This window comes from Anoplophora glabripennis, unplaced genomic scaffold (assembly GCF_000390285.2).
Source record: "Anoplophora glabripennis isolate ALB-LARVAE unplaced genomic scaffold, Agla_2.0 scaffold353, whole genome shotgun sequence".
In the NCBI taxonomy this organism is placed as follows: domain Eukaryota; kingdom Metazoa; phylum Arthropoda; class Insecta; order Coleoptera; family Cerambycidae; genus Anoplophora; species Anoplophora glabripennis.
The window spans coordinates 25234-53201 of NW_019417362.1; the positions used below are offsets into that span (position 1 = coordinate 25234).

General features: G+C 34.2%; 1 protein-coding gene across 2 annotated transcripts; it reads left to right on the forward strand.

Moving 5' to 3' along the window:
- Nucleotides 1–396: 396 nt before the first annotated feature.
- Nucleotides 397–27773, forward strand: LOC108911269 (transmembrane protein 94). 2 transcript variants are annotated; one of them, XM_018716165.1, is made up of 20 exons: nucleotides 397–578; nucleotides 718–1139; nucleotides 1196–1658; nucleotides 1710–1914; nucleotides 1985–2088; nucleotides 5398–5629; nucleotides 5688–5861; nucleotides 9053–9336; nucleotides 9386–9552; nucleotides 9646–9773; nucleotides 9835–9983; nucleotides 12996–13121; nucleotides 16316–16577; nucleotides 18971–19179; nucleotides 19272–19474; nucleotides 22977–23188; nucleotides 23241–23493; nucleotides 23928–24021; nucleotides 26734–26898; nucleotides 26957–27773. In XM_018716165.1, exons 1-20 carry the CDS (start codon nucleotides 469–471, stop codon nucleotides 27027–27029), a joined length of 4035 nt encoding a protein of 1344 aa, XP_018571681.1. In that variant the 5' UTR covers nucleotides 397–468; the 3' UTR covers nucleotides 27030–27773. The 2 variants fall into 2 exon arrangements, with proteins under 2 accessions (XP_018571681.1, XP_018571682.1); XM_018716166.1 differs by lacking the exon at nucleotides 12996–13121.
- The last annotated feature ends 195 nt before the right edge of the window (nucleotides 27774–27968 follow it).

The window sequence follows — 27968 nt, forward strand, 5'->3', positions numbered from 1 at the left end:
AATATTTTTACACATTTGATAAAAAATATCAACTTATAAATCAAAATGGAAAGTGACAAAAATAATGAAGTTGGCCCGATTATAATCTTCGGTATGCTCGAAGATTATAATTGAAAATATAAATAAAGAGACCTTATTTGCACTATTCGGTCATTAATAAAAAAATATATAGATAGACGTATTCGCTCAAATTTCATACGACCCGTGAATGACTTTGGAATGACTAAGTGATGAAGTTCTTTACGGGGTAGTAGAACAAGATCACTTTAAGCGATAATGGCAGTAGAGTTTCTAATTCCTTCATAGATTCTTTCTTTTCAGTACTTCTATATGTGTTTTGTGGTTGATAGTTTTGTGGTTTTGTGCGGTTTGGTATGAAGTTGGTATTATTGTGAGTCTGTGGTTATATATGGCAGAAAATAAAAGTAAGGTTATAACCTTAAAATTTATCTTAAAAAACATGGAAATATGGAAATTCCAAATGAAGACACTGGTTTGAACACCCGAGATGCCTTAAATAAACTTTATGTTGAAATCGACAGTGTTCTGCAACAGTACAAACATTCCCAGAAGTCCAGGTAAGTTTAACCTGTTACCTAATAATTTGTTTGTTGGGTTCATTTGTGTATAAATTAAAAATTATTTTAAAACAAAGGTTATTACCTTTAACTGTTAGCGGCGATACGAAGCTATAGCCATCACTTGTCTTTGTTTTAGAAAATCAAAGTCTTGGGTAAAAGATGCTTTATCCTATAAGAGCCGGCACACAACCATTAACATTGTGTCAGTTTGCTTTGGAGTTTGGGCAGCATTATCTCTCCTTATTGGTTATCTGTTGGAGGGTGATAATGTAGCTGGTTACGAGGCACTGCCAATTCTAACGTTAATAGTTATAAACGTTGCTTTGGAATTATACGATAATAGACTAAGGCATAACGAGATTCCTAACAGAGTTCGATCAGTGTTAAATAAGTTGAAGAAGGAAATAAATGGTATTTACTGGACTGGCGATAACTACCCCAATTTGTGTTCACCGCTGTCGCCTTGTATCACCTTACAGTGGACGTACAGAGATAATAAGTTAGTCAATTTACCATGGGCTTTGCTCGTCAAGGACGATATTATCTTGATGAGACCAGGTATGGAAAACGATTGCCTTGCGGGTTTATTTAATAATGCTTTTATTGTTTTTTAGGTCAAATCAGTCCTGGGTACTGCGAGGCTATCGAGAAACACTCGGAATGCCCCTTGTTACATGCCAAAGAAGTCTACTCCCCGTCTATCCAGAACGCTAATGAAATTTTTAGCGCTCCCAAGTCTCGGAAACCGTTAGAACCGAAGAAATATCGCCTGTTAGAAACGCCTTACTTGAATAACTTAAAAGTCTTTTTAGAACAGGCTCTCGACAAGCCCATAACCCAGCTGAACCAGCAGAGGCATTTAGTTACGATAAAGGTTATAGAAAGGGTCCTTCTACCCATTACGTTTATTTTAGTGTTGTTAGTCAATTTGTTTAGGTATTTTTATTTTCACAAATACCTAGGGAGGTATTTGGTTTCGAATACTTTATTTATCGTTCCCAGTAATGTGATTCTGCCGCTCTTGCCGTTGGTCTTCCCGTTGGTGTGGAATGTTGCGAACTACGTAGGAATGGCAAGGTAATTGTCATATTAAGGGAATAATTTGCAATTTGTATTCATATTTTTCAGGTTTAAGACGATTTTTGACGTTACTGTGGTGTTTGAAACAAACTCGAATCCTTTGGAGGAAGACGCAGATAATAATATAGTGGATCATAGGGAGCTTAAAATCAGTCGAAGAGAACTTTGTGCGAACTTTAAAGCGATTATTAAAGGAAAACCGGAAATTTTGACTAGATCTTCTAACATTTTACATGTGCTTGGATCGGTCACGGCAAGTAAACGTTTTTTGTATTTTTTATTATATTATTTTCAGAAATATATTAATAATTTTTTTATTTTAGGCTTTGGGATGTATCGATAAAAAGGGCATTCTTTCATGGCCAAATCCGACTGCAGAAAAAGTATTTTTCCTACACAACAATATGGAAGATTCTCCCTCCTCCAGGTAAGAAAAAATAGATTTTATGCTGTCCAAACTTGTACTATTAAAGCTTCGTTTCAAATTAAGCAAGTTTATTGGTATCGTAACAATTAATCTCTCCCTTGCCAATTTTATAATATGGTAGTAAACGATGGTTTATGGTATGGAATAAAAGTTATAGAATTACGAAAAAAACAATTAATATTTAAAATGTGATAACGTAATTGCTTTGTGTAACCACAAGCGTTACCTGGAATGCGATAAAAATAAATTAGATTGTTTATATTGAATCTAAAAATTCCTTTAATATTTATACACGTTTAAATAAGCTATTTAAAATAGAGTAATTGAAATATTTGAAGATTTTCAATGTTTATTGTTAACATATTTGAATTCTGCAGGTACATTTTCTTGTTTATCTTCCATAGTAATGTAAAATATGTGATAAATGCTAAAGTTATGTCACAATGTGACATGTATACACATTTTCATTTAAATTGCACAAAACATTTTAGTCATTCGAAAATATTAAAATTGTTTACCAACTAACACTATCTAAGGATTATCGCACTACTTTAAAGATTCCTTAATAATAGGCATTTTTTTTTCTATATATAATGTGTTTTATTGCCCAAATTCATTTTAAACTAGGCGGTATCTGTTTTGGTTTTGGTGAGATTTTTGGCTTTTTGTCTTTCAAATATCACTAGAAATAAAAAATTTTCTATGCACATAAAAAAACGGGGCTTAACTTTTGGCGGCACAATATGTTAAAAAAATTCGAAAAATGTCATATTTTTCTTCCTATTTAATTATGTATCTTTTCAAGAGTTGATTTAGGCGAAAATCATGATTAGTATTGTAAAAATCGAAAAACCGCCAAAAATGGGGTTAAAAAACATTACTTTTTAGGGAATTTTTTTGGGGTCTTTAAATTGGGTATAGGGCCTTCATACTTGGCTCAAGAAAACTTCATGTTATGTAGAATCATCACACGAAATTTCATCATAATCGGTTTGATAGATTTTGCATAATAATTTTGCAATCCAAATTTTGAAAAAAAAATTGCAAATTTTCAAAATTTTGCACAGCAAAAACCAAGGCCCTTAGATACTTGAAAATTTAATCACATATAGAAGGGCTCTCAAGCTTTCAAATGCTTTTTGAAACATTCGAATCCGTCAATTAGGAGAGCTTTGGCGCTTGTTTAAACATTTTGTACTTATAAACAATTAGAATAACTGTGAATATTTAACCAAATCAAATTTTTTAAAGCAGGTTTTAAAATGTATTGGAAAGACGCTTCTTTAAAAAAAAACAGATCGATTAGTCAATTAGTTACGTAGTTATAGCCGATCAAAGTTAACCGTCATTTACACTAAATGTACTGGAACATCTGGGCAAATTTTGCAAAAAATACCTTTGGTATTCCGAGTACTTATCAGGTCTAATTTTGCAATACTTAGCTTCATTGGAAACTTACTTTAAAACGTGTTTAAAAGTTATTTATGCAAGCGAGAAATTCAAGAAAATCGTACGGGTGGTGGTGGTGGGGGAAGCAGAGAGCACGGCCGCTTCGGCCTGCTCGAAATTGAATTGGCGAATTAAAAGCTGCGACGCGCTTAAAAATTTTTAATATCAGCTTCTAGAGGTCCGATTTTGATGATTATTTTTTTAAATCGATGTGTCGCGATTTAATAAAAAACAATTAGCGTATTTTCAAATGCCTATCGTTAATAATTATTGGTCTTTCAATAGTCTGATAATTATTTATCTTTAAACTTAGTTTAATTATCAACTTTATTTTTTTATTGCATCAAAGGTAAGTGCATAAACTTATATACTGTTTTTCAAAGATCAAAAACAAAATTTAAGTATTTTAAAATTGTTTAGACAACAATTATTTTCAAAATATGTATGTCGAAAATTAATAATTAATTAATTAATTAATTAATTAATTAATTATTAATTTAATCATCATTTATTTTGTGATTAAAGTATAATTCAAATATTATTTACTGTTTAAAATATAAACAAATGAGGAATTAACTCATTATATTACAAAAATACAAAATTATAGTACAAAAATTCGACCAATGTTTAAACAAGCACCAGAGCTCTACTGACGGATTCGAATTTTTCAAAAAGCGTTTGAAAGCTTGAAAGCCCCTCTATATGTGATTAAATTTTCAAGTATCTAAAGGACTTGGTTTTTGGTGTGCAAAATTTTGAATTTTTTTTTCAAAATTTGGATTGCAAAATTATGCAAAATCTATCAAACTGACTTTGATAAAATTTGGTATGATGATTCTACATAACATGAAGTTTTCTTGAGCCAAGTATGAAGGTCCTATACCCAATTTAAAAACCCCAAAAAATTCCCTAAAAAGTAATGTTTTTTAACCCCATTTTTGTCAATTTTTACAATAATTTATGATTCATTCGATTTGTAACTAGTTATATTTTGTAAAAAATTTTATTACAAACATTTTTTCCTCTTCCATTTTCGCCTAAAATCAACTCTTGAAAAGATACATAATTGTGCTGCCAAAAGTTAAGCCCACGTTTTTTTTTATGTGCATAGAAAAATTTTCATTTCTAGTGATATTTGAAGCCAAAAAGCCAAAAATCTCCGTGGATATACAATTCACCCAAATATGGACTTTTTGAAATGGATACCGTCTGGTCTATTTACAAAGCGAAAAAAGTGATACATATTTTTTTATTTAATCATATATCGTTAGATTAGGAAAAAATACCAAATGATATTAAGTGAATACATGTACAAATATCATTTTCTTTAAAAAAAATTATATTGTGTTTGTAGTATTTTTAGAGCCATTATCGTCGATCTTTAATTTTTTTAAATCAAATAAAAAATGGCAGAGTTGCGGCATTTTTTATTCTACATTCGTTATAAAAGATTGAAACTTTTTTTAATTGTAGGAGTTACAGTATTTTTATTACCTTCAATTGTGCGAATAATGAGTTGCATATATGTCACAAAAATTTTAATAAGACCCTTGCAAATAACTAAAACTTCTTTATATAAAAAAAATTGTTTCTAATAACAGCGCCACAAAAAACTGTTTTCACCGCTTTGACATTTTGACTTAAACATTGTTTATCAAAATTAAAATACGATTTCCTTAAAAGTGACCTGAAGATGGGGTGCATAACATAGGCCCTGTAGACTAGTTGTCAAATAATTGTATGCAATAAATATAAGTTCTACAACTTTTCATTTCCTTTTTTTAATTTATTCCGATATAAAAACGTACATAATTTATATTATATCTTCTTTATCACCCTCCTAGCCGCATATTGTTTCAGTTTGGGCAACGTAAACGACCTCTCAAACGACGCGGACAGCTCGGCACCGCCGAACTACAGCTTCCATCCCGACAGCCCAATTAGCGCCACCGCCGAAGTTCTAGATCTCACGCCCAATCACAACCATCCCTTTGAGCTGCATTTCGACGACCACGACTGGCAAAAGTATCTTCCGTCTTTGAAGCCTTTGGGTCTGGCTATCTTGTTGAACACGTGTAACTACGACACCCAGGTTAGTATTGTTATTATTAAGCCGTCGCCGATTTTGGAAGCCGATTAGTTTTTTAAAGGAATGCTATACGGCTTTTTGTTCCCACATCACTTGCGAGGCGATCTACAACGAGAATCTAGTGCCCGTGACCAACAGGAGGTGTCTCTGCGAATTGGCAAAGGAGATAGGGTTCATGGATCAGGCGCAGAAGATATTTTCGTTGGAGGAACAGTTATCTACTTTTAGGCATTTGGTAAGTGGAGAATATAGTACCAGAGTTCCAAAATTGTAGATAGCGACTTGTTCTCAACATGTAGATCTGTGGTACAGACTTCTGATGGACACTTTGTTAAGAACACTTAAAATCTGTGAAAAGCATTGTAGATTTTCTTAAATTTGCCATTCAATTTTTAAAAACACACTGGAATAATGAGTGAAAATAATAACACGTTTTTCTTATTTGCACGCATATGATATGAAATGAAACAACTAAGCAGGAAATAAATAAATTGAGAAATAAAACTGTGCAGTGCTGATAATTTCTCTTTCTATACACTGTATGAAGATACAAATTATACAGGGTGGCCAAATGAAAACGAAACAGCAAACAGCCCTTGAGGAACTGCGTCAAGATTGTAGAAAAACATTCAGACCCGTCGATTTTAGATTAAAGGGGGACATTCTTTGCTGGTATTTTCGACTCCGCCACTTTCACCCCCAAGCAAGAGTAAAAAATATTTAAATGGCATTGGGGGGTGAGTAATATTTCTTTTGAAAGCTCTTACAATTCTCTTTACAACAGACTTTAAATTTTATAATGCCGCCCAATACTTTGTTAAAAATTTACATTTTAAAATTTAAATTATGTTTAATTGCTTACTTAGTTGATTAAATGTTGACACTGCCCGCTTCTATACAAGAATAAAGATTTTGTTCGAAACGTTTCCGCACATTCCGAAGTATTTCTGGAGTGATTCGACGGCATTTGTCGAAGATTCTTTGACGCAAATCTTCCAGCGACGCTGGCTGTGTTTTATAGATTTTACTTTTTAGGTATCCCCACAAAAATAAATCAAGGGGCGATAAATCCGGTGATCGTGAAGGCCACTCAATGCTGCCCATTCTCCCAATCCAATTCTGTAGAAAACGTTGGTCCAAATACTGACGGACAATTAACGCATAATGCGGAGGAGCACCGTCCTGTTGAAAAATCAAATGATCTCCATCATACTCTGGAACATTTTCGATAATATCAGTCAAGGCAGGGTCAATAGCGTCTTCCAGTAATTGCAAATACATTTGGCCAGTCAAATTACGAGGTAGAAAAAAAGGACCCACCAGTCGGTCACCGAAAATTCCAGCCCATGCATTTAATTTTTCCGGTTGCTGTGTGTGCACCTCGTGAAAAACTCTTGGGTTTGAATCGGACCAATAGCAGCAATTGTGACGATTTACCGTCACGTTCAAGAAAAAACTGCATTTATCAGAAAAACAGATGTCAAAAAGGAACTGTGGGTCGTTCCCTGCTCGCTCACTCATTATATCGCAAAATTACAAACGGCGGTCATAATCATCCTCATGAAGTTCCTGGACTAAATGTATTTTGTATGGATGGAATTTATTCTTCTTCAAAATGGTTTGTATGCCAGTTCGATTGATCCCAGGAACAGACGCCAGCTGCCTCGTACTTAATGTAGGATCAAGATGAACTTGTAACGAAACTGCAACCACTAGCTTCATTAACTTTATTTTATTGGCTACGTTCCCTGTCTCCTGAAATTTTTTTACTAACTCTAGAACATACTTCCCTCCTGACATGTCGATCTTGATGTTGCTCATTAAATAGCTGAGCTGTTCTATTCGCACATTTATTGTTCATAAAGTAAAGCCAAATCTACCCTTTCCGCAATGGAATAAAACCATAGTGTTTAATTTTCAAAAACAATTAAATAAACTACCAACCAACGCTTCTAAATAATACTAGAAAATAATTTGGAATCCACTAATTTTACGTTAATTGTGTGTGTGTAGCATTCATTTCTGTTTTTTACAATTGTGTTTTTTTTTTACGAAAGTGAACAAATCGCCAAAAACCAATGTAACGCAAGAAATACTAAATTTATACCATTGGCGTACTTAACTCGAATGACTGGCATTTTTACCGTTACTAATCGTTTGTACATAAGTTTCAACTTTAAAATCAAAATTCTTAATAAGTATTGGGCGGAATTATAAAATTTAAAATCTGCTGTAAAAAGAATTGTAAGAGCTTTCAAAAGAAATATTACTCAATCCCCAATGCCATTTAAATATTTTGGGGTGATGCTTACCCTTGCTTGGGGATGAAAGTGGCGGAGTCAAAAATATCAGCAAAGAATGTCCCCCTTTAATCTAAAATCGACGGGTCTGAGCGCTTTTCTGCAATCTTGACGTAGTTCCTGAAAATGGCTCTGTTTCGTTTTCATTTGGCCACCCTGTATATACATACAGGTTCGGAAAGTCCCCATGGTTCATCAGCCGTTACGTGAGAGCGATAAAGTAAGTCATAGAAATCCGTACGATAGAGAAGGATGGCTATAATGAAGGCGTCTCATAGTCACCGCCCGTTTCGCCCTTACACAAATAAGATCCACTTCCACTTGTAATTCAGCGATCGGTGGTCATCTTTGTTTTCGTTGTTTGCCTTTTCTGTGATAAAGAGGGATAATCCCCTTCGATCCCAAATCATTGAGGCCAATTTCTAGCCATGGAATAATGGCGCTCCTTTTCTGTAATAGCTATCACTACTTATACAATTCCGACTTCGGTATTCCTATATGTTAATACAATCCGTTAACAGAGGGCAGCACAACACGTAACAGAAAACTTTTTACAGTAGCTAGTAGATACCTCTGTTTGTAAATCTAGTGACCTTGTTTCCCCTACTGAGAAGTTACTCAAATGGAGTATATTGCTCAGCTGCATTTAATGTTCATTTAGTTGTTATTTAAGTATACTTTTATTATTCCAAGAAATAAAGCAAAATTCCCTATTTCCCCAATTCCAAAAAAATCTCACCTTAGAGAAATTGTGCTGCCCGCTGTTAACGGATTGTATTAACATATCGGAATACGGGCGTCTGAATTGTATAAGTAGTGACATCTATTAAAGAAAAGGCAAACAACGAAAATAAAGATGACCACCGGTCGCTGAATTACAAGCGGAAGTGGATCTTATTTGTGGAAGGGCGAAACGGGCGGTGACTATGAGACGCCTTCATTATCGCCTCTATCGCACGGATTTCTATGACTTACTTTATCGCTCTCACGTAACGGCCGATGAACCATGGGGGCTTTCCGAACCTGTATATTTGTAACCAATACCGACTTTAAAATATGTTTGATTTCTAAGCCAACACCAGAGGGATCATTAAGCGCCGCACCCTGTATTATGTATGTATTTCAGCAACCAGAAATGGTCAGAAGAGACAATAAATACGCACGTTCCCTGCAACTGTCGACGAAACTGAAATTTCCGTTCCCACACATGTTCGCGGTTGTCGTTAAAGAATTATCCTCCGGTAACATTCAGTTGCTCTCCGAGGGCACCGCCGACATAATCCTGGATTCATGCGTCGATTATTGGGATGGGCACGACCTGATGCCGCTGATGATATCCGACAGGAAGAAGATCCAAGACTTCTACCAGAGGAGCAGCCTGACGGCGTATTGTACCGCGTTCGCCTATAGGTACGCATCGTATAACTGATCGTAACTTTTCGAAATGGGTTGTTTTTAGGCCGCTTACCAAGTGCGTTAACGGCAAATTGAGCACGGTGTACCTGGAGCTTCCCAGCGACTCCCGGCATTTGTATATAAACCACAGGAGCCCCACGCCCGCCCAGTGGGACTGTAAGAGCGTATTGGAGCCGAAGATCAAGTCTGCGGCGCAGTTTTATAGCACCGGTAAGTTAAGAAATGTTCAAACGTTACAATTTCTCTATATTTTTAAGAAACCGCTCCTGGTGTTGCCGTTCGAACATTTTTTTTTTATTACAGACTCCCTTCTGTATAACGACTATCCCATCGTCGGCAACGTGTCGGATGCCGAAAGTTGTTTTCAGATGCAGTGCAACCAGATTTTCATCGGGATGGTGACCATGCAATACCAAGCGATGACGGACATGGTATGTCGGTCTCATTTCGACTTTGCCGTTGTCGAAATTAAAGACTACAGTTGCTTTTTAGGTTCAACTTATAGAACAACTGGAGCGGGCGTGCATAAGGTTCGTGCATTTCAGTAAGGAGAACGAACTGAGGTCGAGGGTGTTCAGCGAGAAAATGGGGCTGGAGAGCGGCTGGAACTGCCACATTTCTCTTTTAAGTGAGAGGAACAGGTGAGACCGCTGATATTTTATATTGCATGTTGAATTTGGACGGTAGAAATGATTTTTAACAACGCATGTTAGTTTTTTAAGTTTTGCATGAACTTTGGTTTTCTATAGTAAGAAATTTGAATGCTTTAGCTAAAAATTTATTTGTAGGGAATGGTAAAACGAGATTGCTTGAGTAGATTATTAATATTTACCCTCTAATTGTGAAATTGTAGTGAATTATTGTGCTCTAAACTGAAATTAACTTTACAGGGTTGATGTAATTTTTAAATTCCGTTACCGGTTTTGACAAATGAGACATCAAAACGTTCATAACATATTGTTTTTTAAAGTACAGGGGCTATATATTGGCCATTTCAAAAGCTGTCGCTTTGGGACCTAGCACGTTAGATTTATCTCTTCAAGATGATTCTAATGGGGCGCATTCACCTCTCTGCGATTTCTGATTACTGAGATATAAGCCATCAGTGGCAAAATAGTAGGCGGTGACTCATTCTCAACATGTTAGTCCACGCAACGGGTAAGGCATACGCGGAATGTTCCATAGGAGTATCATTTTAGAAGGTTCAGAAAAATAAACTTCCTCATACAAACCTCACAAGCTCTTTTGATTTATTTTGTTCTTTTTGCATTTTCCAAAAGTCGTTTCCAAGTCAGAAAAAACCAAAAAAAAATTGTTTGCCAAACGTCACCTCCGAGTTATTAATTTTTTTCCCATTTAAATTTATTTTGGCCCACTTTAGACCCCGATATCCTCAATTAAATTTTATATCAAGGTAATCTACACCCTCGTGGATAATCGTATAAGTTCTTCTTCTGGAAGTTATTTTTTTCTCATTTATATTTAGCATTTAGGTTTTTTTTAGATTCTAGAGACCCGCAAACCTAGTCCAGACGGTATCTGTTTCAAAGAGTCCATGTTTGAGTGAATCGTATATCTACGGAGATTTTTGGCTTTTTGGCTTTATGAGAATTTTTCTATACACACATAAAAAAAAAACGTGGGCTTAACTTTTGACGGCACAATATGTTAAAAATCTCCGAAAAATGTCATATTTTTCTTCCTATTTAATTATGTATCCTTTCAAGAGTTGATTTTAGGCGAAAATAGGAGAGGGAAAAAATATTTGTAATTAAATTTTACAAAATATGACTAGTTACAAATCAAAGGAATCATGATTATTGTAAAAATCTAAAAAATTGCCAAAAATGGGGTTAAAAAACATTACTATTTAGGGAATTTTTTTGGGGTCTTTAAGTTGGGTATAGGACCTTCATACTTAGCTCAAGAAAAGTTCTTGTTATGTAGAATCATCACACCAAATTTCATCAAAAACGGTTCGATAGATTTTGAAAGAAAATTTGCAAATTTTCAAAATTTTGCACAGCAAAAGCCATGGCCCTTAGATACTTGAATCACATATAGAAGGGCTCTCAAGCTTTCAAACTTTTTTTGAAAAATTCGAATCCGTCAATTAGGAGAGCTCTGGCGCTTGTTTAAATATTGGTCGAATTTTTGTACTATAATTTAGTATTTTTGTAATATAATGAGTTAATTTCTCATTTGCTTATATTTTAAACAGTAAATAATATTTGAATTATACTTTAATTGTTGTTTAAACAACAAAAATCAACTCTTGAAAGGATACATAATTAAATAGGAAGAAAAATATGACATTTTTCGAATTTTTTTAATATATTGTGCCGCCAAAAGTTAAGACCACGTTTTTTTTAATTTCATAGAAAAACAAAAATTCATTCCAGGCATAGTATAAAGTAAAACTTTTCGGGACAACCTAGGAACAATCTTTTTTATTATTCCGTTTTATTATTTTTGAAATAAAATCTGAGAGTCTTCTATGAAACGCATATTTGTCATTGTCAATTAATTTCTTTTCCAGCCAAGTATTTCACTTTTTTACGTTATCACCATTTGTTAACGCACGATATAACATGACAGGCCCTTTTGTCAAAGAATTCCACATTTCTACAGCATCACTCACTCGTTTGGTGCTAAAATTCCCCAATACACATTGTTTATTATACAAAGCTCTTACTCTCTTCAATTCGGTCGTTTACTACTGATTATCGGATTAGTTACTAACACTCACACCCAATTCCATTTTTAACAACGCTTATTAACTCACTTTAATACAATAATATTAACGATATTTAACTAAAACGTGAAGATAATAACACGTCTTTCCCATTTGTATGCTTATGACAAGCACTGACATGCCTGGCTGAGACAGGGTGGGATTTCAAGGAGTCAAACCTTGTAGCCTCAGTCGTTTCTCTTTGTGTACACGATAAGCAAAGATGAAAATACGTGTTTGTAACAATGTTATCAAAACACTGAGCAAAATTAATGGCACATTTAGAGAATATTAATAATTATTTGTTATAGTTTGATTTATGGTTTTACTGCCTATAATTCTCTCGAGTATAGTTGCGTCTCATTTTAGTGTCCCATCAGCACTTCGTTCAGCTCAGTTGGTTTATGTGTTCGAAAGTTACGATCAAATCATCAAATTTTTTCTTTACATCACAATTTTTGGGATTTAAATAAATAAAAAAAAATGCAATAATAATAATTAATAGATGTATTCAAGTCAAAAAAGTATCTAAATAATCGGTTTTTCATTGAAATTGATTCTTGTTCTATGAAAAACTACTTTAATTTTTTATTTTCATGATTTCATTTCTTAATAAAATCATTAACTTTGAGAATTGAATTCAAATTTCCTTGATTATAACAATAATTCTAAAAAGCTTTTCCATGAATGGCGTTAAAAAAAATCAACGATCAGAAGACTGTGCATGTGCATGTGTTGTATTTCTACACATTTCAATTATTTATTGCCAAAGAACAAATTCTGTTCCTATACAATTCGCTCATTCCGATCAAACCATTGTAAAACGACTCATTCCACCTGATCTGTACTAACCTTCTCTGTTACTTAAATGTTTTATGTGTTTCTCTGAATGTTACTTTTAACAACGGGGCGACCACAGGCGGGATAGCGGACAAATGGAGTGTAACACTAGCCCCCCAGTTCAGAGGCAAAGGCGTCTGTCTCAGAGCGTGAGGAAGATACCGAACTCGCCCACGTTCGACGACAAATCTTACTTGCTCGATAGGTATTGGAAATCTACACCACACACACTCCATCTTACATTGGGACATAGTAGTTTGTAGATCGATGTGGTTTACTTGTGTGCTCGGGGGTGAAGGAGTTGTAAATTTGGATCCTTACAGTACTGTACCTTAGCCAACTAACTTTTTCTGAATATTAGAGTATGTGATTAGTTGTTTTTTAATCTGGTGTAAAAATAGTGTAGGACTAATAGTATTATATTAATTTTTTAAAATTGAATTCTTACTTGATTAAAATACAGTGTGTAACTTGATTGGGGGTCATATTTAAGCAGAGGCTACCTTTAACCTTTAGATATGCATATAAATTTTTTTAAATTCCGTCGTGCAATTGATGTTTTTTTATTTTTTATCCGTTTCTTGATTAGTATACATGATTTTTCATATCACACAGAAATTTAACAATGAACACACACACACACACATACACAGAGAGAGAGAGAGACAGGCAGACACCGTCACACAGACATCGACACACAGACATCAACACACAGACACTGACACACAGACACCGACACACAGACACCGACACACAGACACCGACACACAGACACCGACACACAGACACCGACACATAGACACCGACACACAGACACACACACTCACACATCATTAAACACTGAAATAAATTACTTCAAAATGCTCTTTACTACATAAGACACTTCAGTAAATAGGACTTTAATTTCACTACGAAATTAAAACTTATTAAATGCATTATCATACTTCTCAATTAACTTCTTCATCATCAACTTTTGATTCTGATAAAAGCGAATACTTCACATAAAATGTCGCTAAATTACAAAAATGTTGTCATATATCGATAAATTGAAAACTAAAACAAATGGATTAAAATGAAGCGGTCACACAATCGATTGATTTTCCTTTGCCCAGTTATAGTCGTTACGATACCAGTTGGAACCGCATAAAAACATTTAACTCATAAACTCTACGGAATCCATAGATGTTCAGAAAAATTTTGCCCTGTGTCGTCTAGATATACTATATTCCGAGTTATATTCCTATTTAGTTGACGATATTCTCTAATTTTTTGAAAATAATCTTCCTGAAGTGCAACTATACGTCGTGATTCCATAATTACCACACGTCAAGTTTTTTATCTTTATAAACCATCCATTAGCAGAGGGCAAACTAATTATAGAATACCATGCAAAAAATTATTTACGACCTAGTGGACCAATACAGGTTTGCTTTGACGACCAGCGCGCCGCCGTTGATTCTACATCAGGCGGACTGGTCTACCAATACTGGACTCGCCCAATGGCTATTCGAGTATATATTATGAGACAAATCATGGCTAAAGCATAGGAAGAAATTCAAGAGAAGTGCGGACGGTCCTGTGCTTTAAGATTCACAGGATCCAATTGATATCGTAACAACTATACCTATAGTCGTTTGTAATTGACCTAAATTTCATTGATGTCAAAGGTTATTGGCACTGAGATTCACAAACTAAACATAGTGCTGCAAAAAAATAGTAACAAATAGTTTTTATTGAAAGCTTGACACGATTTTGAAAATATTTGAAATCTATGAGTTAGTATGTTTTTTTATACAGGGTGATTTAGAACTTATCCAAAAAAAATCCTGGATGTACAGGGGACCCTTACAAATACAATTTTGTAAGAAAAAATCAAAAAGGTCAGTTCGAAATTGATTTAAAAATACACTTCTGCACGGCACTGGAAACAGGTCCACTGTAAAATCTGACCTCGCACAATGCGACCGGTATGGCGTGGTGATAAAAACGGACAAAAACTATCGCAAGGAAAGAAATATGTAAATAGAATTTTATCGCACCTATTTTATATCGGCAAATTCAACTGCTTTTGCCGTTATTAATTAATAAAATTAATTTGTGTTTTTAAATAATAAAATCATTTGACATACCCGATGCTGCAACAGCAATTGTTCAAAATTTTATCCACTCACGTGTAAACACATTTGGGTCCGTCTTACTCACTTTCTACGAACTAACACAAATGATGTCTTGCTTCACCATAACACAAATACTTCACCATAATACAAATGTTGTCTTGCTTCACCATAAATTAAAACGATATCCATCAACTCTGAGTTGCTATACACGCAAGCCATTTTTGACACTAACTACTAAAAAACTGATGTAAATAACACAGATAACAGGTAAAAACTACCGCAACGACGGATTTCAGTATTAGGAGTCACATGGCTCTCCACGTGTATTGCGAATGATGCTAGAGACTACAGTTGTCCAGCTATGTAGTGGTTTAATGTGCTATAACTTCAATAATTTTTTTTTTAGAAACTATAAGGATTTTACTAACATTATTTTTACAATATTGACTCCATTTCTCATGCCGCATCTATTCCCAAATTTTTTTGGATAAGTTGTGAATCACCCTGTATACATAACATTATATAAAACGGCAAAAAAAAATTATTTTAAAACAAATTAGTTTTGCCTGCAATTAATAACATAATAAATAATGGAAAAAAATAAATTTTTTAAAAAACACCCGACTATTTTTTAGTGTTTTGTGCTTCATCCGGATTCTTGACTGAAATAACACGTCGCATAAAAATTATTTATGGGAAAATTATTTTCCGTTGCAGTTTCGCTCTCTGCTACTCCGTTAGTTTGATTTAAAAAGTAAACTGGCAACACTGATAAACGTGCTTATATAACCGATTCGGGGGCGCCCAGTGACGGCGTAGACAAGAATTTAAGTGCAGTTTGGAAAAACGAATATATTCGATTTTAAAAAAGTATATTTCTGATTAATAAAAATCTATCACCCACTTAAAGTATACACTGTATTGCAAACAATTTTGTAATTTGAACAACTGACACATTTTACATTAAAATGCCAAAAAATTAAGGCACTCTAAGAACAACAGACTGGCAAAAAATTTTGAAAACATTTTTCATTTAAAATTTTATATTCATTGCAAAAAAAAAGACAGTATGATAAAAAGCCGTGTCACAAGTCACAAGTAAACTTATTTGCTGTTTCATATTGCTTCTGTGTCTTTTTCACAACTTGGTGTCGGATCACAAAATTATGTAACTTTAACAATATCCTTTATTTTTTTTTTATTAAAAAGTTACATAATTTTAACGCATCTGAAAAACGTAAATTTGTGATTTTACTCACATTATGTACTATCTTTTCACTAGCAATCTAGAATCGTCTCGAACGATGAGTTTTTCCGCCCCCAGTGCGATAAATATGGAACACTCTATCGTAAAATTCGATACGGAAGTTGAAAAGTTCAATATCGCCAAGAGGTCCAGCGAACAGAGCGAGATGGACAATTCGTCCAGCCACGGTAGCGTTACTATGCACGCCGACAGTACGACCCACGACTGGCAATCCCTGAGTAACCTGACGGAAAGTACGGAGCAGAGCGCCCCCATCAACTTTGATATGAGCAACAGGGTAGGTAGAATGTCCGTCAAAGTTATACAGGGTGTAACTAAATAAGTGTAAAACATTTAAGGGGGTGATTCCTCATCGAAAAAAAGATAGGATCTTTCATATAAAGAAACTTCATTGGAGCATCCCTTGTTAAGATACAGCCCCTTAAAGGGGGTACATAAAATTTGTTTAACAATTTTTTTCACAAGCACTAAACAAGTTACAATATTGAAATTAACCTGACATTTTCTACTACCAAAAAGACACTTAGCCAGTAATTTATTTGGTTTACCCCATGGTAGTAAGGGGTGGAAAACGCAACCCCTAAAATTTATTTCCAACGTAATTTTTTGTCTTATTATTTTTTTACCATTTAAAAAATTATTTCCGATAGCCTGTTTCATTCTAAAAAAAAATGTCTCTTGAATTTTTTGCCCAAATTAAACCAGTTCGCAGTAAAAAATTATTTTACGAACAACTACAGAGATACATCGTCATAAATGCGGACTGGATTTACTGTTATTTTGTAGTTACTACCTGCATTAAATGATTAAAGGGGAATAATCAAAACTAATTTAATAATAACAAAACATACAACATGTAGAAATCATAGTAAATGTTCAATATGTCTACCTTCAGACATTACGCATGCGTCTAGACGTCGGCGCATTGAGCCACGTATTCGCTCAAATATTCCTGGAGTCTCTCTAATTACCCTGCACGCATCGATAATGCGGTTTCTTAAGTCCTCTACATCGCGAACAGGAGTACGATAAACCAAATGCTGCAAATGGCCCCAAGTAGACAAATCCAGAGGATTGAGATCCGGGGATCGAGCGGGCCAATTCTGTGGTCCTCCTCGACCTATCCACTGATTTGCATATGTTTCAGTTAAATGCTGACGTGCTACTTGACTAAAATGGGCGGGAGCCCCATCATGCATAAAAACCATATCCCTTCTGACGCCCAAAGGAACTTCCTCCAGCAGTACGGGGGGATGCACTTTTCTTAAAAATTGAACGTATGCCTCACCATTTAATCGAGGAGGTAGAAAATGAGGCCCAATTAAATAATCCCCAATAACTCCGACCCACACCTTAAGAGAAAACTGTTCTTGATGGTTAGTTTCGACAATAGCGTGATGGTTTTCATCAGCCCATATGTGGTAATTATGAAAATTAATAATCTTGTCCCGAGAAAAACTACATTCGTCTGTGAATTCGATCGTCTTCAGAAAGTCACGATTTCTTCTAATCATTTCCAGCATCCAATTGCAAAATTCAAGACGGTTCGGAAAGTCTCGCGGTAACAGTGCCTGTACTCGTTGCAGATGGTAAGGGTATAAGAGATGTTCCTTTAAAATTCGAAATACCGTCATATGATCAACATTTAGCTGGAAAGCAATCTTTCTAGTACTGGTAGTAGGTTGTTCTTCTATCAAATTAAGTACTGCTGCCTCAAGCTGTGGTGTTCTTACTTCTCGATGGCGACCACAATCCTGCGTTCTTTTGTTGAATGAACCATATTCACGTAATCGTTGATGAAGTCAGACAAATATTCTATGTGAAGGATGCTGCCGTTGAGGATACATTTCAGCATATCTTGTAGAAGCTTCTAACCCATTCCCCTGCGACAGACCGTAAACGTAATGCATATCAGCCATTTCCTCATTTGTGTATGCCATTTTAATAACAAGTGAATTATTAAAGTAACAAATTAAGAACAGAACAATACACAATTAGTATTACTTCAATTTCAAAAATTTACAAACTGACAGCTTGATTCCAATTTAATTGTCAGTATCGCTAATGGCGGCCTACTAGATAAATTAGTTTCGTATTTTCGTTTTATGGCGATATGTATCTTGTTCGTAAAATAATTTTTTGCTGCGAACTGGTTTAATTTGGGCAAAAAATTCAAGAGACATTTTTTTTTAGAATGAAACAGGCTATCGGAAATAAATTTTTAAATGGTAAAAAAATAATAAGACAAAAAATTACGTTGGAAATAAATTTTAGGGGTTGCGTTTTCCACCCCTTACAACCATGGGGTAAACCAAATAAATTACTGGCTAAGTGTCTTTTTGGTAGTAGAAAATGTCAGGTTAATTTCAATATTGTAACTTGTTTAGTGCTTGTGAAAAAAATTGTTAAACAAATTTTATGTACCCCCTTTAAGGGGCTGTATCTTAACAAGGCATGCTCCAATGAAGTTTCTTTATATGAAAGATCCTACCTTATTTTCGATGAGGAATCACCCCCTTAAATGTTTTACACTTATTTAGTTACACCCTGTATAGACGGTTTGCGGTCCAAATTTAACTTTTTGCAAACGTAATTTTTACATTTTTGTAGCTTCAGATATTTTAATGTAGATACAGGAGGATCCAAACTTTTGCTTACTTTCCTTTGTAGGCGAAACTGCCAAGAGGTATAGAGAAAATCAGGCCCCACATAGAACTTATAGACAACGTTCCTCTGCTGGTGTCGCTTTTCACCGATTGCACACCGACCGCCATCAGAGAAATGCTGATAATCATGCAGGAGTACAGGGAGATAGTGTGCATTATGGGATCGTCGGAGAATTGCGATAACGCTGGCATTTTCATGCAAGCCGACGCAAGGTATATTAAAAGCAAGTATTTGTTGTATAAGTCACTTTTCCGCTCGCCGCTTCACATTAGTAATTTTTTTTATCACGCTGATACTTTTGTAGTGTGTCCGTCGAGCCTCTCTACCCCCAGGTGTGTCAGAAGAAGGACGTTTACTATAAACCTAGTAACTGCCTTGGCCCTGTCGATATTTCAAGGGAACTGAATTCGATGGCGTGTTCTCTGTCGGTCAAACGCGAGGATCCCATCATGTTTTATCATTTGATCATGGAGGCGCGGCACTTTGTCGCCACCTTGTGGAGTTCGGGTAAGATGCGCAAAACAATGTAACATTTTAATTCGAACTACGAAAAAAGTCAAAGTTTCGGTAGATTTTTTCGAATATTTTCAATTATTTTGCCATACACGCACAATTTGCAGAGGAAAGTACAACTCTTGGAGAAAATTTTAAGCCCAAGATGGTTCACATAAGTACATTACTGTATGATTTATTGAAACTTGTCTTTTTTTCCAAAAACTCAATTTTTGCAAAAACTATCAAATATTTTTCAATTTTACAAAAATGCACTTATTCTACTTGCCAAGGACTACTAGACGGATCAAAATAACTCATTTTTTTTATAAGTGGAAATGGTAAAGGGGCTTATAATAAACGAAAAAAAAAAATAAATGTGTGAGCAGGGGCGGCGGAGGGTTGATTTGGGGGATTGAAAAGTTATGAAAAATTGTATCATTGGGATTTCTGGTGAAAATTGACGTCAAACAAAAAAGTATCCAATACAAAAGTTGTAGATCATGCAAAAATCTACAACTTTTGTAGAGGTCATTTTTTTAACATACCTCAAAATTTCCGAGAAAAATGCAAAAAAACGGTTTTTTCTTGATTTTTCATTTTTTATTTCCCATTTCAGCAAAAATAATTTAATTTTGACGAAACTTGGTGAAAGTATACCTTTCTCTGTCTTAAATATTCTCAAATTTTTTTAGATAAAAAAAATCAAGAAGTTCTGAGTTTTTCATTTTTTTCGTCCTGAAACACTTTTGTTTAAAGAAAAATTCTACTTAAAAAAATCAACGTACAGAATTCTGCCGGTAATCATTTTTTTCGTTTTGACATATACTTTTTGGTGAAGTAAAAAAATCTGTAATCACAGTTAAAAAACATGCTCAAAAATGCAAAAAAAAAAATTACGCAGCAATTTTTCAGTAATTGTTGATAATTTGTTTAAATTTAAAAAAAAATCAAAAACTGATTACACCATTCAATTGTATGGAAAAAATACAAAAAAAAACTGTCTCATTGTTTGACCCAAAACTTTATTTTTGTACAGTATTGCTATAAACATAAGTCGAATAGTGAATAAATAAAATAAATAATATTTTTTTTCCGTAGGATCGATTAGTGTACTTATTTTTTTTTTATTTTGATCAATTCATAGATATACAGTGTGTCCAAGATAAGGATGAGATAGGATTAGGATCTAGGAAGCGGTAAGAGAAAAAAGTTGTGTTTTTTTATACCAAACAATATGCTGTTTAGAAAGTTTTAAAATTCCGGGTAGTTCCGGAGATATCCAGAAAAACCCGAAATTTTGCAAAATTGTTTAATTTTTTCTGGCTTTATTTGAAAACGAATTTTAAAATAAATTACACTTTTTCGCTTTAAACAATGGCATCAACATTTTTGCAATCTGACGTTTCGTCTTCGAGGGGCCATCAGCAGGTTAATTTTTTTAAATACATCACTGCTATTTTTATGACAAAATCTAGTCATTTTTAATTCTGAAATAGAGGATATTACTATTACAATCGCTTAAAAATTTTTTAGCTTGTTTTACCTATAATTTAAAATTTTTCCTGAGTACGGCTCTGAACGCTTTCAAAATATCTATTGGATGAAATCATAACAGTATGAAAGTCAATACCGCACAAAATATCCAACAATTTTTTAACTACTATTAGCAATGCTAATTAGAAATAATAAAATATTTCACAAATTCATATTATTTTTTTATTAGATACAACTTTTTAAATTATGGATTAAAAAAAATTGTTGGATATTTTGTGCTATATTGATTTTTAATCTCTCCTCTCTTTCTCCTCCAATAGATACAGGTATTTTGAAAGCGTTCAGAGCCGTACTCAGGAAAAATTTTTAATGATAGCTAAAAACCTTTTTACAATAGTAATATCATCTAATTCAGAATTAAAAATGACTAGTTTTTGTCATAAAAATAGCAGCGACATATTTAACAAAATTAATCTGATGACGGCCCCTCGAAGACGAAACGTCGGATTGCAGAAATGTTGACGCCATTGGATAGAGCAAAAAAAGTGGCAATATAAATATGCAATTTATTTAAAATTCGTTTTCAAATAAAGCCAGAAAAAAAATAAAATGATTTTGCAAAATTTCGGATTTTTAGATTTTGCGTCAACAGTGGACTTTGCAGTTAATACTTTGTATTGCTGAAATCTCAAATCATCCAGAGGTAATTTATCATTTGTGCATTTGTAATTCGACTTCGATGTTTATAGCAATACTGTACAAAAATAAAGTTTTGGGTCAAACATTGAGACAGTTTTTTTTTGTATTTTTTTTCCGTAAAGTGAATGGTGTAGTCAGTTTTTGAATTTTTTTAAATTTAAACAAATCCTTAACAATAACTGAAAATTCATTGTTGCGTCATTTTTTATTTTTTTGCATTTTTGAGCTTGTTTTTGAACTGTTATTACAGATTTTTTTATTTCACCAAAATGTATATGTCAAAACGAAAAAAATTATTACTGACAGAACTCTGTATGATGATTTTTTTAAGTAGCATTTTTCTTTGAAAAAAAAGTGTTCCAGGCCGAAAAAATAAATATCTCAGAAACTTCTTGATTTTTTAATCTAAATAAATTTGAGGTTATTTAAGACAGAGAAAGGTATACTTTCACCAAATTTCGTCAAAATTAAATTATTTTTGTGGAAATGAGAAGTAAAAAACGAAAAATCAGAAAAAAACTGTTTTTCGCATTTTTCTCGGAAATTTTGAGGTAATGTTAAAAAGTGAACTCTACAAAAGTTGTAGATTTTTGGATGATCTACAACTTTTGTATTTGATACTTCTTTGTTTGACGTTAACTTTCGCCAGAAATCCAAATGATACAATTTTTCATATCTTTTCAACCCCCCACATCAACCCTCCGCCACCCCTGCCACGCATTTATTTTTTTTAGGTTTATTATAGCATTTCCACTTATAAAAGTTCAGGTAACAATTTTTTTTTCTCCAAGTGTAATTTGGTTGGACTCTCCGTATTCTGAAAGTTTCATAAAAAAATCTTTTTCCGTTTTGAAGATATAGAAGTTTTAAAAAAATGCGATTTTAAGCCGTTTTTTTGCAATAACTAATACATTTATTTATCAATTGACATCGGGCTGGACTAAAATGTTTAGTTTTGTTTGTAAATGAGAAAAACTGATTTTTGCGAATTTTGGCCGCCAATTTGAAAATGAGGCCCTAACATTCAGCTGGGATAAAGTAGTTCATTCAGTTCTACTTAATTCTTCCTAATTTTTAGGTGTCATTGTTTACTGACCTAATTTTAGCAAAAAAGCGAGGTATTTTCGACAATTTAACTGGCCTATAAAAAACTTCAATTCTCAGTGGTTGAATGATGCCAAGACTGGCTGCTACTTTGTAGGCTTAGACTTCTTATCATTTCCAGAAACGTAACACTTTTATCTTCAGAAGAAATTTTAAAGTTTTCAAAGAAGGCGATATGCCTTTCAAAAGTTCTAAAAGAAAACTATTTTTATTTCAGTTCAGTTTTGGCTGTGCTGCTGCGTTTGCCTCAGCCTGATGCAGGTGCTGGCAACCGTATGCATGTTGCCGGGGCTGCTAACGACCGGCCAGGTACTGTGGTTCTCTTGCGTGGCGGTGCCGCTGATAAGCGTCGCTCTGTTGGCCAAACCGGTGGATCAAGAGGTGATGAAGAGACCGCAGGGGAAGATCCAGGCCGTGGTGAACTGGGATGTACGTTTCTTATGACAGTTTAGTAGGAATTGTACGAAAATTATTTTTACAGGGAACGATATTTATAATGTGGTGCTACGGAACCAAGTTTCTTCCTACTATAGTCATAGTCCTAGCGTCCTATATCGGAATACTTACTAGTCATTGCGAAGAGAGATGTGCGATGTTGGGCAACTGTACTTGTGCCTTTTTCTATAATCCGGTCGTACTGACCGACTCGGTGTCTATGGGCGGGTGGGAGGAAAACGAGTGGACCCTGTTAACGTCCAGGCTTATCATAAGTTTCATCGTTTTGTTGCATTTTGGTAAGCTGGCGAGAATTCAGGGCGATTTTAAGGTTGAGACATTTTTTTAAGAATAATTACACCTATAGTCTCTTTATACTTCAGTGTCCATGTTTTGGATGAGACCATAACTTCCCTAAGCGGCTGCTTTTGGACATGGAAATAATTTTATTCGTTTTGAGAGCACCAAGTAATTTTAATTGAACAAATCTGTAAAATTACTAAACACTTCCGTTTTGTGTCCTCATTAAAGAAAAGAACATTTTAAGATTGTCGTAAACTTTGGAAGATCGTTTCTCCTTTATTTTTCAGTTTATTTTTTTTTCTTGCAAATGTCTCAACTTAGATATCACCCATTTCTTATCTCTTCATGTTAAATATCATCGTAAAATACACAACCGTTTGTATGAAGAGCACAATTATCAATTGTAACAGCACATTTTTTTTCTCCTTAGTTATCATTTCAGCAGGATTTGTTCATAGGGAGAGTTTGATTCGCAGGAAATCGCCACTTATCAATTTATATTGGCTAGCAGCAATTTCTTTATTGTAAGTATATTGTTTCAAAGAGTTATATTCTAAAATATCGTCGGACAAGGCTGTAGCCAGTGACCTCTACAAGGTGGTCAAGAACTAACAATACTGATGTAGTAGCGCCAAATTTCAATGCAATATATCGTTTTCCGACAAAGATATGGCCAAAATTTAATTTCAAAAAATCATCTTTGATATCCTCTATTTCGAACTTAGAATTCATTGGGAAAAATCATCCGGAATCTACACTACACATCTGAAATATCGGTTTGTTTAAATTGTTTTTTAATGTAATTATTTTCACGTTGGTGACATATAACCTACAAATATACGTCATATCTTATATGTCATTGCTACTCAATGCCTATTGATACAAAACATACTTTATACCTACTGGCAGAGTAACCTACTGATTTGTAGGTGTTATGAAAGCCTGACTCTAGTCTGTTTGGAAATGAAAGAGAGTAATAAAACCCCGAGTTAAGAACCGGCCATGGGCGTGGTAATATTTCGTTTCAGGTAATTATCGGGTAACACTAATGCTAACAGGTAATGGGTATACATTAGTATATTTTACTGGATACATCATAGGGCAGGAGCCAGTGTATTGTGACAGATCAATCCAGTGTTAGAGCTGAATATACGAAGACGTGCTAGTGCAGTAGAGTAAAATTCGACTTGTGTTTAGGGACTATTGTGCCAGTGGATATAATATTGTTTGTGTAAAATGTCGAACTTATCAGATTACGTACCTGCTAAACGCGTGAAAAGATGTGCGCTGTCTCAGAATGAGATTATTATATTAAATGTATTTAATGCATTGAAACACCAAAATCCTACCAACAGTGTTGACGACATCGTGGAAAAGTGTTCCAAAATGACAGGTATTGGAAAATCGACTATCTACAGACTTTTAAAGGAAACAAAAAATGAACAAGATAATAGGTCTGTTCCAACAAGAGTCAGGGATTGGTTCCCAACCGTTCGAAATGTTTGGCCAGCTAAATTCTAAATGTGTCTTCAGTGAATATATCGCAAGAATTAGTTGGATGCACATTTCTGATGGTTTGGAACCAATCCCTGACTCTTGTTGGAACAGACCTAATGTAAATCCCCCAAAATCATCTACAGGGAAGTCAAAAGTAGTTATAGATGATTTAATTGACGTTACTGTGGAACCTATCGTTATCAATCTAGGAGATGAAGATAATTCATCAGAATATTCAGAAGATGAATTTTAATATACCTACTTTTTTATTTTCTTTATTGTACATTTATTCAACACTACATTTACTCACCATAATTTGAATTTTCAAAATACATATATTTTTGTGTGGAATAAAAGTCTATTCATTAAATTTAAATAAATATTTTGATAATAATATTGAATCATTTTATTTGAATTACTAAAAACCCTCTTAACCCGGTTATGATGCTTAAAGTAGCCTCATGTTTTGAAATGCTGTTTTTATATTGTTTACTTATAACAGAAATGGACTGAGAAATTGAAGCGGCATAGACAAAGACGGATTGTCAGGGATTAAATTTTAGCTACCTGCTACAATTTAGTACAACCCGGTCACACAGTTTTTTTAAAAGTACACCTCATCTATACCGATAATACATAATATAAAAATATTGAATATAAGCACCAGTATTACATTTATTTACGATTTGCGTACACAATAAGCTTTTATTACTCTCTTTCATTTCTAAACAGACTACAGTATGAAACCAGGCAAAATAAACTTGTTCAACTATTTATATTGTGGGAATCAACTACTACTCTACATACAGACTGTTACAAATTCGCTCCTCACTACAGGGATTTCGGAAACGGTAAGAGGTACGAAGTAGCTTAAATGGGGCAAAGTTGCATGATCAAGCGACTAACATTATGCCTTTAAAAAACCCAGGCTAACATGATTAGTTTTCGAAATATTTTGGAAAAGATAAAAAATTACATTTGGAACGAATACACTGAAGATGAATTTTTCGAGACAAAACGTCTGAATCTGGTTCCGGCTGAGACAGTACAGTATTGGGGGTTACGAAGGCTTGCAAAAAATTTAATAAAATTTCCAAGGTCATATTTAAAAAAATGAGGTTGATGGTCCTGGAGAGACGAAACGTTACATATAAAAATTGATTATGCCATTAGATAGAGGGCAAAAAGTGGCCATGAGAAAGTGTTTTTCTTTTTTCAATATCATCTCAAACAAGACTGAAATGAAACAAAAACAGATTTCCAAAATTTCTTCTTTTTTTCAAATATTTGGAAAACTAATCATGTTAGCCTTAATTTTTTGGTCCCCTGATTATGCAAACTTTAGTCCCATTTAAGCTACTACATATCTCTTACCGTTTCCGAGATCCCTGTAGTGAGAAGCGAACGTAACGGCCCGAACATTTTATAGCATCTATGAATTAGTAGGTCACTCTTTACCAGTAGGCGTCATTTATTACTTTATAGGACATTTATATATCAGTAGACATACAAAATATCTAAATCGTTTGTTCGTCCTCTCACCTATAGCATACTGACGAAAACTAATAAGTTCAAAATTGATATATGTCTGGTGGTTCTGCTGATGAATGATCTTAGCTATTTACTAAATACTGGTGGTGTAATTCAATGTTAGACAGGGCATTTAGTTTGCAGAGTAGTTTTCCGCAATATCATCAGTTAACGAGAGAGTGATTGTTTTCACGTTTGTTCCTTTGCAGGATAGTAGTACAATCGATTTACACAATCGTAACGTTCAGCATCATTAAAGAAACGCCTGGAAAAGAAGCGAAGTTCAAGATACCGTTATGGGTAATAATCTTTGCGGCGGTATCACCGCTGACCGTTTTGCTAGTCAATGAATTGATCAAAAGTCAAGAAATCATGTGAGTACAGCAGTAGCGGATAAAATATTTGAGGAAAAATCGATTGTTTTGATTGTAGGGTAAACAAGAGGTTTTTGAAGCGGGCCAGACTGGACTTTGGTACGAAACTAGGGATGAACTCACCGTTTTAGCGTCGGACGGGAGCCAATATATATACATATATTTTTCTATTAGTTTATCATGGACGATTCTTAATTTATGAAAATATTTATTTTAGAAGTACAAGACTGGACTGTTTTTATGAATAAATCAGTTTTTAAACATGGAAACGCACGGGTCGAGTTACTTATTTCTTTATTTATTTAATCAGTAGGTATCACACGATTTTGTATAACAATTAAAATAAAATCTTTTTAATTCTAACGCTAATTAAAACTTACTTAAAAAGTGAGTACAAGACTAATGATGATGGTAAAATAAATTATTAAAATATATTCTGATAATACAAAGGATCGACCTTAAAATGATTCATTTTTTTTTTTGAGCAAAAAGGAAAGGAGCACGCACTTTTCTTTAATCAAAATAAATATCCTACAATTCAATACTGTGATGTTAAAGTAAAAAAAAGTACAACGTAGTAAAAAGTGGGAGCGGTAGTTCGTACAAAACCCAATATTAAGACTCCGGTTTGTACGACGGCATAAAGCGACCGCTCTAGAACAACCCGACGGTTTAACTGTAAATGTGCGGTCCCAGTTGTGCGTTAGGAAGGTTCAGGAACAATTTTAGTAGCTGGAACCGTAAATTTATTGTTAATTGTCGGTCATACAGGGCGTTCCGGGATTCGATGAAGAAATTTTTTCGCGCTACAGACCGTCGGAAATCGAAAAAATTTCACGTTTTCTAAAACAAATCTGAAGATGTTTGAAGTGGAATGCTGCAGATTTAAATAATCTAACGTAGAGTTGCACCAATAAGGACACAAATATGTGTACGAGTGGTGAAAATACGGGAAGCTACCAGCGCTGGGACCTCCAGAAATTTGACAGAAATAATATTTTGGAAAATCTATTGCCACTTACAACGTTTAAAGGTGTTTGAAGGGAATTTTTTCTATAAATTTTTATGTA

Excerpts from the sequence above, each read along its gene's own strand:
- LOC108911269 (XM_018716165.1), top strand. The coding sequence starts at position 469 with ATGGAAATTCCAAATGAAGACACTGGTTTGAACACCCGAGATGCCTTA. Across the intron at positions 9,553-9,645 it reads GGCGCAGTTTTATAGCACCG|ACTCCCTTCTGTATAACGAC; the intron begins GTAAGTTAAGAA and ends TTTTTATTACAG. Across the intron at positions 16,578-18,970 it reads ACTTTGATATGAGCAACAGG|GCGAAACTGCCAAGAGGTAT; the intron begins GTAGGTAGAATG and ends TTTCCTTTGTAG.